The sequence below is a fragment of the Leptosomus discolor genome, chromosome 2 (genome assembly GCF_034619465.1).
Source record: "Leptosomus discolor isolate bLepDis1 chromosome 2, bLepDis1.hap2, whole genome shotgun sequence".
In the NCBI taxonomy this organism is placed as follows: Eukaryota; Metazoa; Chordata; class Aves; order Leptosomiformes; family Leptosomidae; genus Leptosomus; species Leptosomus discolor.
In genome coordinates, this window is record NC_141392.1 from 122,141,309 (window position 1) to 122,154,988 (window position 13,680).

General features: G+C 40.0%; 1 protein-coding gene across 1 annotated transcript in view; it reads right to left on the minus strand.

Moving 5' to 3' along the window:
• CLIC5 (CLIC family member 5) overlaps positions 1 to 10,329 on the minus strand; it is a 75,510-nt gene extending 65,181 nt beyond the window's left edge. Inside the window, exon 1 of the mRNA XM_086461660.1 lies at positions 9,838 to 10,329. Coding sequence (XP_086317786.1) covers positions 9,838 to 10,329 — 492 coding nt within the window. The remainder of the gene's footprint in view (positions 1 to 9,837) is intronic.
• Positions 10,330 to 13,680: the final 3,351 nt, after the last annotated feature.

Consider the following 13,680-nt stretch of genomic DNA (forward strand, 5'->3'; position numbering starts at 1 on the left):
CTGTTGAACTTCAGATTCACGACCAGTACCTGTGAGCACTCTTAACGCCAATGGGACAGTGGGAATGATGCCCTGCTGGTGCTCTGCAGGCAGACTAAGTAAACTCTTAATGTTCTTAGAAAAGCATTATTGTTGCTGAAAGGAAAACAGGTGTCAGGACAAGTGAAAAACTGTGAAAGGCACCAAAAATTTAAAGAAGCTTTTTATGACTGACTCTAATGTGATTATATCAGGATATTTGTCCTCAAATAGAATGATGTGTTTACTTAAACAATCATATGTATCTTAAACCAGCAGGCTATTAAAAGAATCTTTTTTGCTGCTTGCTTAGTCTAGCTATAAAAGTAGAAGCTACCTAAGACAGGATGCAGCTGTGAAAAAAAAAAAAAAAAAAAAAAAAGGCACCTTTGTGGAAAGAAGATATGTGCAGAAGGGGATTAGTATGACAACTGGCAGAAACGGAGACAAAAAGGATTGGCTGGTTTAGCCCAAAACCATCCAAGGATATCTAAGTCCAAACTGATTTTAAAAAGCACTAAATGAAGGAAGGAATGCTAATGGACCATGCTGGCACAAGAGCAAGGATGTATTTGTTACATATGAATAAATGTCATTTGGAAATTAGAGTAAGGTGTTGAACCATCAGAGCAGTGACGTTCTGAAACAGGTTTCCAAAATGAATAATAATGGCCACTTTCAGATTAGATTTTTAGATTGACCTTGATCAGTTTTTGAATTACGTGCTATATGATGAGGCTGTGACAGAAAAGGATTCTATTTCATGTCCCAAAAGGTCACATCCCATCCCATAACATTTTTTTCAGATTACAAGGAATCCCAAAAAAAACCCCATCTTGGTGAGTGCACAAAACTTTTTACCTTTCTGTACCTCATTTTTTATAAACCTACAAGCAGGAAAATATTGGTTTTTTCTCGGAAGATGTGTTCTTGAGTTTTAGTTCATTAACACTTGTAGACTGCTTTGAGGTGACTGCATGGAGGCTGCAACAGAAAATCAATTAACTCGTGACTCAAAATCCTGGTTTCAAACACTGCTTGCCTGTACTGAAACCAGACCTGTGCACTAACAAATTCACTTCTCATCTATTCCTAATTGTATCATTATAACTTCATGAAGGTCACTGACCTGTTACATTATCAGAGATGTACCAACAGTAAAAAGTCAACCATAATTGTATCATTAATTGATATGAAAAGGATCATCTAAAGGTCTAAATATAAAAATCACGCCTGCAGGTAACAAATCAATTACTCATTTTAGAGTGATATGCTGCCTCCTATTTTGGCTTTTGTCTTCTACTGTGGTGTCTAAACCAAAAAGTAACTACAAAACAAATACAGTTGAAAGAAACGGATATGTGGGTTGCTGTTAAGAAGAGGATAATGGTTGACTGAAGTTAAAGAAAGTGCTAGTTCTCAGTCCTGGAAAGATGCTAAGATGCATCAGATGATTTTATCTGATTAAGTTAGACTGTTCAGTGAACAGCTGAACTGTCCAACATTGCAATGTTTGTTCACTGTTGCACTTCAACTGTTGCCGAGTGTGGATGCTGACAGAAAAAGGAAATTTAAGTAGCCTGAAGAAAAAAAAAAAAAATCCATCTGGAGTTTGTTTCCAGATATCCATTATCACAATTAGCTTTTAATCTAATCTAGTAATCCAGGCTTTGTATTTAAACTATCACTGGTGGCATTGTTTATTTAACTTCAGGTGACCATGCCATTGTACGCAGCGAAAGTTTATGGCTTGATCCAGTTGCCTAAACCTAGATATCCAGCAGCACTTGAGAGGCCCCAGGATAGCTTAGCAAGTCTGTAAACACATATGAAAAAGGATCTATGGGAGATCCGTGGCCTCCTGCAAAAGGCAAATGCTAAGGCATCTAAACCGGCACTGGATGCCTATGGTTGGAAAACTGAATCAGGCCCCTACTTGATTCAATGAATGGAGTCTACAGAACCCTACCGCTGATGCCTACACTTGGCCATGTGAATTAACAACCCACCGCGCTGCTCCAGACAGATTTTTTGCTGCAAAAGGAGCCTACATATCCTGCAGAGTTGTAGTTAATAACTTAGCTTATAGACGCACCCTAAGGCAGGTGAACCAACCCGTGATATCTAAAGAAAAACAAAAGAGCAGAGCAGAAAAGCAGCTTTCCCCTTGCAGATTCTAAAATAATTTACATGTATCATTACCAGTTGCTTTGCAGTGACTATCTATTACTTTGTGTTTGTAAAACATCAGTCTCAGTAGAGCTGCTCTTTAGGTACTTCTGCAATAAACAATTAAAAATAATACCAATCCCTCTATATTGGACAGAAACCATTTAACAGCTGACAGTACTGCTACATAGATAAGTTGTCAGGGACAGCAAAAAAGGAATCAATCCACAAATCCAAACATTTTCCTCTCCTAAAATGCAACAAAAGGAACTGAGATGTTTCAAAAGAAAACAACAAACCAGGCTGGGATAACAGTCTTATTTTCAGAACATCAAAGAGGGATCCACAAAAAGAAAATTATAAGAAAAAGAAATGAGTAAATAAATCCTGGTTTAATTTCCTCTCAGTATGACCTATATATTTACATTGTATTTGCTATTGCTGCAATCACTGCTCAGTAACAATTTCCTAGACAATATGGGTCCCTATTTTGAAGCTGTTGCTACGCTACTGTGCTATACCCAGCCACAGTCACTGCTGGAGCCAAAAGCTGAAGGTGGCATGGGAGTGTCAGCTGAAAATTGATTCGCGGACCTTTCTGGAGGCAGAAGAGGTGCGTGAGCAAGGCACAGACTCAGCAGCGGGCAGAAGCAAAACCTTTTACCCTTCGTATCCACAAGATTAAGCAAACTGCTATGCCCTGCTGCTAAAGCACACGTTCTGTTCATGACCGATAGTCGGGGAACTGGGTGTTATCTGCAACAGAACTGCCATTTGCAAATCTTTTCACACATGCACACAGTACAATTCAGATAAGCATAAACCAAGCTATGAAGAGACCCACAACACAGTTTTCCTCCTCAGAAGTAAGGTTTACATAGCTACTAGGTTTATACATTAAGACTTAAGAGATTATCAGTCTCCCACCCATGATAGAGTGTGGGAGATAGCCATGAAGCCATGTTGTGTCTGCATAGTATGATGCGGAGACATTATAGGTGCATCTCTATTTTCTGAGTTAGTAGAGCAAAAGCCCTGGTGATGGTATGCTCCACATCAGATTTATATCACAGCAATTCTCTGACTTCAAAACCACACAGGTTTCAGTGGCGAGTGATCAGAACCTGATCACATCACTCAGAGAAACCCAATGCTCTTGAAGGCAAATGCCGGGTGCAAACTGTGCAGTAGTAAGAGCAACTGATGTCACCTGCCTGGACTTGTGCAAAGCCTTCGACACTGTCCTGCACGACACCCTGGTCTGCAAATTGGAAAGACGTGGATTTGACGGATGGACCACTCAGTGGATAAGAGGTTGGCTGGTAGGTTGCACTCAAAGAGTTGCAATCAATGGTTCAATGTCTGGGTGGAGACCAGTGCCAAGCAGTGTTCCTCAGGGATCGGTACTGGGACTGGTGCTATTTAACATTTTTGTCAGAGACGTGGACAGTGGCATCGAGTGCACCCTCAGCAAGTTTGCTGACGACACCAAGCTGTGTGGTGAGGTTGTCACGCTGGAGGGAAGGGAGGCCATCCAGAGGGACCTGGACAGGCTGGAGAGGTGGGCCCAGGCAAACCTCATGAAGTTCAACAAGGCCAAGTGCAAGGTCGGGGCAATCCCAAGCACAGATACAGGCTGGGGGATGCGTGGATTAAAAGCAGCTCTGGGGAGACATACTTGGGCATGCTGGTGGATGATAGGATGAACATACCAGGACTAGACGATGAACTCAGTAATCCTAAACAAAATGTTAAAGGATACACAAATATGCTAAAATACAGCAGATAAGCTGTCCCGACTGGAGAGTTGGACAGATGATGAATTAAAAAGGCACTTGGTGCAGTAATTTTTATTGGCAGTGCTAAATACACTAGTTACATCTGAAAACCGGAGCTTAAGAAATATATAAATTAACTGGAGAGAGACTGGAAAATTTAAAAAAAAACTAAACTAAAATAAAAACCAAAACAAAACAACCAAAAAAACCCCACAATACACCAAGCCACTCCAAGTTTAGAAATGATGACCCAAGCCTGAAGGCAGGCTGAAGGAACTTACTTTGTTTGGTCTAGGAAAGCAAAGATTGAAGGAAATTTGATATGTCTTCTAATACATAAAGGACCTATCTATTAAAACGAAAAATTGCATAATTCAGAGCAACAGAGTTTTAATAAAGGAAAACATTTGTCTCAAGAAAATAATTAAGCAATGACAGTGCTCAATCTGCGTCACTGAACGTTTTCAAAGAAGATCTGTTAAGGATAGTCTAGATGACTGGCAGCAAGAGGACACACCACCTGATATTCCAGACCTGTATTTCTATACTTAATTGTACTTGTAAACTATCTTAAGTAAGACTATTTGCAGCGAAAAACATCTATTAATTTCGTCAAAATTATCAAAAAAAGTATTGCATTAAGATATTGGCTCCCCATTAGTCATTTCTTGCCATGCACATGTTAAGTTCAGCATGTTGCACCTTGGTCTGTAAATCTGCCATGACCGGAGAACTCTGAAAATATTTCCTGGATCTTTTCCTTGCTCAGTTAACAGTATTTAAAAGGTGCATCATGAATCATTTAACCTTTTTCTAAGCTTATTCATAAGACCAAAATAATACTTGCTTACTTCCATATTTTCAAAAGCTAAAATGTCATAAGAAGCCAAATTACTACAATTTTATGTACCTATAGAGAGTTACACCTGCCACCTGGCTTCAGCCAGAGCTCCTTTTACTACCTGCAAATGTTGGAGGAGAAGATACAGTTTAACACCAGTCTGATGTGCTGTATTGGAGTCAATTAAAAGACTACCAAGCTTGCATTGCTAAAAGGTATTTGGACACTCAATCATGCTTGCAAATATCTACCACTCCAAAATGGCAAGTACAGTTGTTTTACTCTGTAGACTACGAGTGTAGTAAGAAATAAGTGGTTGAAAATTTGAAAATTTGAAAGCCTGATATTCCCATTAATGTTGATATCCATCCCTTTATTTGAAACCCCCTGCAGTACTTCCTACTGAAAGCTACAATGTTCTTTTACGCTGGGCACTCTTTTACCTTTCATCTGCTTCTATAAAATGGTCAGTTCTGCTCAGCTAAACACCAGCATAACCACTAACTTTAGTCTGGGCATCCATGTGGTTACATTATGATTTGGTTCTGCTCTTTTCAAATAATACATGCCAAAAATTAACTGTGTCCTGTAGCTTCATGTTCTAAACCATTAATACACATTTTTAAACAAAACTTTCTCAACAGACACCAATATGCTCCATAAAACAACAGAAAAACCAACTCAAAGGGAAGGCACATGATTTTCGCAGTGATAAAAGCAATTAATCTCACTGTTCCTGTTAAGAACATGGTTTGTCTTTCACAAGAGATCAGCTCAACTTCATGAGTCAGAAGGGAGCTAGCACAGGGCTGTGCCATCAAGCTAGAGCCCTCAGACCTTCCTGACTTGGAAACAAGAGAGTGGGAAGCAGCTTGTGGGAGAAACAGAAATATCCTTTCTTTCCCAGTCACTGACTTAAACAAATCTTTCTAAAGAATGCAATAATCGCAATGGAAACTGCTAAAAGTTTAAGTTCTGATGTACAGAGAAGTGAAAAGCAGTATCTTTCTTAAACATAAGCACTGGTATGCAGTGAAAGGACAGGAGGCAACGGGCACAGATTGATGATACACAAAATTCCATTTAAACCCAGGAAAACCCATTTTTACCATGACTGTAAGACACTGGAATGACTGCATAGAGAAGTTGCGGATTTTTCTTCTTTGGAAAAATTCAAAACCTGACCAGACATGGCCCTGAGCAGCGTGCTGTAGGTGATCCTGCTCTGAGTAAGGGGTTGGACTAGATGATCTCCCGAGATGCCTTTCAGCATCCATAACTCTGTTACTCCAGTGCAGTGATTTGACATGCATGTTCACGATGCTAAATCACTGTATTAAATGTGTATTGTTTGCATAAAACAAGGTTTTAACACTCGGGGTAAAGAATTACTTTCTTTCCTATGGCACAAATGTGTGCAGAGAGGGTATAATCTGTAGCCAGTCTCAGGCTGTCAATAAACCAGAAGGGCAATAATTTTCTTCTGAAAAGAAAATAGAGGGACTGTTCTTGAAATAACAACTCAAGCTTCAGGAAAACAAAAACTTAAAATTTTCAGAGAAACTCAACCTTCCAAACAAATACTCTGCTAAACAGGGAAACACAGCACACAAGTGAAAAGGTTGGACCTCTGAGCAACAGCTACAACCAGGTCACGTTGTCCTATGCGCTCAGTAACACGGCCTGTATGTCAGTTGTATTTCTGTTCAAATTTCAAAGGCTTTTGTTTGAAGAAATTACAATGTTTTTGAAAGGCCATTAAGGTGCTGTGATAAGTCTGGACATGCTGGATTCACACAAGCATCTCTATGTCAGTACATGCTATATTCTGCCATTAAAGGTACAGGATATTCCTCTATGAAAGCCAAACTTTTTTACTTTATGGCACATCCTGAAATAGTCCACTGATGATGACATAGTTGCCAACTACTGATGATCAGTGAAAGAGCAGTTAATGTGACTTAAACATTTTCTTGGTGTCTAATAACACAGAACGGACTACAGAAAAGATTTCATCCAGTCTGACTGAAATTATGGTCTTAACACAGCAGCACTTACAATATCCTGATAAAGTTAAATTTCTGCTCTAGGCAGTGCACTGCAACTAAGCCAGCTAGACTGTAAATTAGATACCATTTAATCTTCCCACTTTTTCTGGTGTTCAGTCAGCAGCGACCTCTGTCTGCCACTCACATTCCCAGCCACTCACAGAGATTTTGTTTGCTACAAACAAAGGAAGGAATAAATAGTGGCAGAATTGTCATTACCGCTATTGTCCCACAGCAAAATGTCCTGCTGTCACTTTTAATGTCTGCAGAAAAGGGCAAATCCAGAAGATGAACCCAATTTCAGAGCAACACTGGCCTCAGGTGGACTAGAGACCATACCAGAAGGGAACCATCTATGAATAACAGCCATTGGCACAACCCAGAGCTTTGGTTCCTAAGTGCCAGAAATGATAGCCCTCAGGTATTTCACAATTCTTGTTATATATTAATTTATGACCTTCCATTTTACAGCCTGACTTTCGCTATCTAGACAATTAAAGAAGCGAAGCTGGCTCTGCACTCCATGGAGTTAGTGTTTTATTACCTCGATACCAGAAAGAAAGAAAAGCAAAAATTCAAAAATGAAATGTCATCTATTTCTCAGGGAACAAATCACTGTCGTAGGAGTTCAGCTCAGCCGCCCGCACCGAAGTGTGCAGTGCCCTGCCCATCGGGCCTCCAGCTCCTCCGGGAGGAGGATCACAGCATGGATCATGTGAAAGCCTCGCGTCTCATCTTCCATCCAGGTGGGGATGTCTTGGAGTTCAAGGACATCTCAAAGGCACCAGGCACTTACGTTTAGGCAAGTGAATAGAGTTCAGAGTCTGTGCTTCTCCCTGGACTAGCTGATAAGTGCTTTTATGGGATACTCAACTAGTCTGCACAACAAAAACAAGGAAAAGGACTTGCTCCATCCTTCCCCCTGACAGTTCTGTTCAAAATGCCCCTCTTCTCACCTTTCAGAAATTCAAACTCACCCCATCATCTCTGCTTGAATGGGAGCATCTGCCTGCATTTTCATGCACAGAAAGAGAGGACACCTTTATTTTGAAACAAGTGGAATGTGAAAGAAAAAGGAATAGAGCGAGATAATTTTAAAGCAAAAATACAACACTCACGTTGCTAACACCATGAAGTTGCTAACAAACAAAATATACTCAATTTCTGCAGCTTTTTAAACGTGTATGCAGGACTACAAGTAGAGACATGAACTAGAACCAACACCACAGATCTTACTTTGTCCATATAATGAACATACTTTTAGCAACGACTACGATCCACTTCGAAGAGTCACACGGTGCAAGTACTGTGAGGATAACAAAAAGGCCAAGTGCCCTCACACATGGCTGTCACGGCCCACTTCCACAGAAATCAGTAGCATGGACCCAGAACGATCCACGACCCAGAAATTAGCAGATACTCCCTCTCCTAAAGGACAGACACCTTTTTACAAGAGTAGCCCCAGTTAGATTGAAATTCAAGGGAAATGGCTAAAGTTTTATGGTTTGTCTTATGCAGAATAAGACTAAGTAACCTGATAGCCATTTCTGGTTTGGTTGATTGGTTGGTTGTTGGTTTTGTTTTGGTTTTTGGTTGGTGTTTTTTTAATTTATCAATAACTTAAATGATCTACCTTTACGCAAAAATTACAAAAGCAATCACAAAGGATTGTCACATAGAGAAGGGAGACATGAAGGGGGAATAACATCAACTTTTCACCTGCACGAAGACATAACACAAAGGAAAAATATTGAAATCATAAATTTCTTAACGCATTCAAAAGAATGTCAAGATTCTGTTGACACTTTATGGAAGCGCTCTCCTTTATCCTACAAGTAACTGTGGGATAACTTTTTAATTAACCCTGTTTTCCAAGAAGTCCAAGATTTACAACAGAAACCAAAAGAAGTATTAGGAGAGCCCACCGAGCCATTTGATCTCCCCTAGCTCATACAAGTTAATCAGCATCCGACACAAATGCAAAGGTTATAGTGTGTTCTCGTTTAAATAAACTAAATTAGCCAAACACAGACATGGCTGAAAACACTTCTCACTATGTGTGGTAACAAAATTTCTTATCCTGTTTTCAAAGCACCCATGGAACTGAGGAGCAGATTCTGATAATCTTCTTTTTGTTGGAAAGTGAGAAAGTTCACAAGACTTCTGTTGAAACAACAGATATTACACTCATGGTGTATGGTCCTATTCAAGGGGAAAAGAACTTGAAAATTTATCTCTTCTGTAGTTAAAAAGAAGGAACTGCCAAGTCTGTGTTATGGCCTAATAAATATTGAGAATGGTTGAATACAAGAGCTTTTATGGGGAAAGTATAGTGTTTATTTTAAGAACACAGGTGTTTATGGTTTAGAAATTTAAGTAATACTTTACAAGGTTAGAGAAAGTATGAAAAGTCCCCTCAGTAATTTATATGTAACTTGAAATTAATGAAAAATACATGTTAAAATTGTCACAGAAATATATTAATCTAAATATTGAAAGAAATAAAAGAAAGATCTCTTTCAGAGATGAACATGTGTGGAAATTCTGTTGCCATTATTTAAACTATATATTTAGTTTTGTTCATAGCATTAATAACTATCACTTTTGAGCTATTAGCTACTAGATAGTGAAATGCAGGGATACCTGAACTATCTTAACTAAAGCAGCTCAAGTAGCAGCAGTCTAGTTGTGACAGCAGGGAGATTTCACAGAATCAATGAACTGCAGCAACAATCAGAATACATTCACCATGCTCGTGCCTCCACTTGAAGTGAAGAAATCTCAGGCACCTCCATGCAACACAAATCTTCTCTTTCTGTGCCTTAAGACGTAAGAGGTAAGTGAACGGATTGGCCCCCTGCAGCACACAGGCAGCAGATTTGGGAACACAGCAGTGGATAACTGTACTTCACTGATTTGGAGGACACATACATTGACTGGGGATTTAAAACCAGTGTATACATAGGAGCACCCAGGCTCTTACCTTTACAAATATGAAAATCTCACAATCTTCCTGAAAGTTGTCAGTTTCTCCAAAGTTATTGTTAAGGGGGAACTTGAGGGAAGTTGAAGAGTTGGAAGAAGTGCTCTGGCTCCGACGCAACTGGGAATTTGAAGGCAAATGCATGTTGCTCTCAAACACCATGCCTTCTACATGTTTATCTTCCAGAGTTGGGCTCATCAGATCCATCTCCTGGTATGGGTGGTCTTCTTCAGCACCACGGTGAGATGAAGAAGAACCATCCTCCCCATCAGCCCCATGCTGAGAGGCCACAGAATTACTACAGCTATCTTCTGAGCTCTCCTGGTTACTATCTATGCTCTCTGGGATAGCAGTGATGGAAGAAGATGATGTTGGATCTTCATGGACATGATCATAAGGATTATCCCCTTTGTCTTCCTCAGAGTCTGGAATCTCATAGCTATTGGTGCTGGTAACATTTTCATAAACATTGGTAAAGACCTGGTCTTCCATGACTGCTGGCTAGTGAGTTTTGCCTGCCTTCTGGTACCTCAAAAGACTACAATTAAAGTGAGATGTTGACAGACAAACGCTCTTTAGGAGGAAGCAGAGTCTGTGGTATGCTTTCTGAATGCTCTGCTACGAATGGCAGATCTCCAACAATCATTTACTGAGAGCTTTAAATCAACAACTACACTTCCACTGAAACAAAAGTCAGGGCTGTCTCACTTTTAACCCCTTTGTCGATCTGATTGCTGGTATCTATATCTTAGGAGCTGTAATCACCTGTTGTTCTTCCAGACACAGCCTGACCAAGTAGAGTGAAAAAGAGCTGAAGCACCTATGAGTACTAAAAAGCTATGGTAAAAAATATGTACTCTTTCACATGAAGTCAAAGACAGGCTTACTGGAAATCTTATGTACATTTTGTGTAAAGAGTTAGAAATGCAGACTTCACCCATTTACTCATATTTTCAACACACAAAAGCCTAGCTCCAAGGAAAAGCAAGGCAAAACCACCTCAACAATACAAGAAATCATCTGCAATGTTTCAGTGGTTACTTACTACATCATCAACAAATTATGATAATTTATAAAAAAACTACAAATAAAAAAAATTAGAAGGTGGTATACCCACGAGAAAAAAGCATCAAACTTGAACTCTTTCCAGTTTTGCCACAGGTTCGCTTTAGGACCTTAAACCACTCACTTCACACTTAGTAACTTCATCCTCTCGTCTATAAACTAGGTCCAACACTGTAAGAAGTCTTGTGAGCTGCCCTGGAATCTAGCAAAATAAAGCACTGAATAAGCATTAACTATTATTATGTATATTAATATGTCAATTACTTATAATCACACTTAGTTATATATCTCCATGTCACAAGACATAGATCCAAGATGCCAAAGTTGGGTTAACGCCACTTGACATGACCAGTCTAGTTAGTCACCTTGTCCATACATTTCCTTTTCTCTAGAGAATGCAGAGATACACAAAACTCCACAGAAGCTAAAGCAGACGAACACTTCCAGCTTTAGCAGAAAATGAACAGCCCTCTTAAAGACAGATACACACTCCAGAGCATCCGAAACCAACGGAGCTGAAACTGATTAAAGATACAAATCTGAATTTATCTGAGTTATGAGAACTTCAGACCTTATTGATTAAAGACTTCTTGTCTATATGTTTACTGCATCTGGATTATGCAGATTACTAGGAGAATTCTTAGAATCGAATTATATTTAACATTTTCGGTTTGAACCAAAGCCCATCCTTGTAACTTCCTGAGAGGTAACTGCCACAGCCACGTTGGATTTCTGAAAGAAATGTAGAAGAGATGTTGGAAATGTTGTGATTCCAGACATCTCCAGACAGAATGACCAGGGGAACACATCCTGTTTCACATGGTAGAGTAACAGGCGCTGCCTGCCTGAGATTTATGATTGTAGTTTACTGTCATTATTCTTATCTTGAACATTTTAGACTACTATTAGAGTTAAATATCAAAAGCAAACCAATACTTCAGCTTATTAATCTTGGATTCACCTTCTAAGGCCCCCAGATAACGCTGGAAGTGCCAAAATCATAGTCACAACCAAGTTTAATCACTGTAAGAGTGAGGAAAAACACTACAGCAGAATTTCTGTTCCCTACATGGAACCAGTACAAAGACACAGGTAAGTATCAGAGATCAATGAGATCTCTGAGCTCGTGAGTGTATTTCTGGCCTGATGCAACTCAAGGACTTCAAGGATATGTAACCTGTATCAAGGCCTAATTTCAACTATTACTACCCCCAAATTCCTGCCTGGTGCAAGTGATCCATCAGCAAACAGCACTTCTCCTTTTCACATTTTCTGTATTAATTCAGCCACAATTCTTCAGATGGAAATGCTAAATATGAGATTCTGAAATGTGTGCTGTATTGAAAACTTCTGGCATTCAAGACCAGCTATTAGGCTAACAATAAGACTGATTTAAAGTCATGAGCTTAAATTACTAAAGCTCAAGAAACTTGGGAAAACGAAGCCAACTAGAAACTTTTATAACTTTATTTTTTTAATTAATATTTCCTTTAAAAAAAACCCACTTGCACTCCTCCACATTTTGTAGAAATCCAACTGTATTTCTACCTGTGTCTGTTCAACTTGTTCTGAGCACGGCCTTGATAAGCAACTCCCACTGATCTTCAACCCCTTCTTACAAAGAACGCTTGCAGGATTAAATACGCTGGGATCGTAAAAATTCCCTCCTTAGTCACCTTGCTGGCAAATAACTTGAGGAAGAAAAGAGAACACAGACATATTACTGACACAAAACAAAGAGCAAAGTCCAGTTGCAGAGTATTAAATCAAATGACTGACTATATTTTTCCTCCACGAACATTAGCAGGATGCAGCAGCACCTGCTGGAGGATGTAAAGTATCACAGGTAAGATGAGGAATAAGAGCATAATGTATGAGTATTATTTAAAAATAAATAAACACAGTTAATGTGGATTTCATTAGTCAGAAATGTGAGTTACCCAAGTTCTCCTTTCCTCTGATGCCCTCTAAAGCAAAGTACCATTCAGCTCCATGATCGAGACTTCACTCTTGTGACAGTGATAAAGCCACAGAGCAAGCTTGACCGCACTTGAGAATTTATCCAGTGGAAAATCAGGTGCACTTCAAATCATGTTATATGAACCCACCGCTGGGTTACAACCCTTATATTTAATGTTCAGGGAAGACAGAAATAATTATTGCACCACCATTCAAAAGTCACAGGATAACAAATGAGATCAAAACTGAGGTGCCCACATTGTGACACGAGCACCCTGGCTGGCTCCGTGTCCTGGGATGCTTTCTCCTGGTTCCCCAGCCAAAAATGCTCCACTCCAGCAAGGAATGGGGCAGAGCAACTGCGTGCACATGCATCCAGTGAAACAGGTCTACCCCCATGCAGAGAAGTGACAGGAAAGAGGTTGTATGAGGCAGCAGAGCAGAAAAAAGTCTTGGCCCCACTTTGCAGAACCACAGAAAAGTAGGGGTGGGAAGGAACCTCTGGAGATCACCTAGTCCAACCCCTGACAGCAGGTCGCACAGGACTACGTCCATATGAGTGTGGAGTATCTCCAGGGAAGGAGACTCCACAACCCCCTTGGGCAGCCTGTCCCAGTGCTCTGCCACCCACAGAGTAAAGAAGTTTTTCCTCATGTTGAGGCAGAACTCCCTGTGCTCCAGTTTGTGCCCGTTGCCCCTTGTCCTGTCACTGGGCACCACTGAGGAGAGCCTGGCCCCATCCTCTTGACACCCACCCTTTAGATATTTGTAAGTGTTGATAAGGTCCCCTCTCAGTCTTCTCTTCTCCAGGCTAAAGAG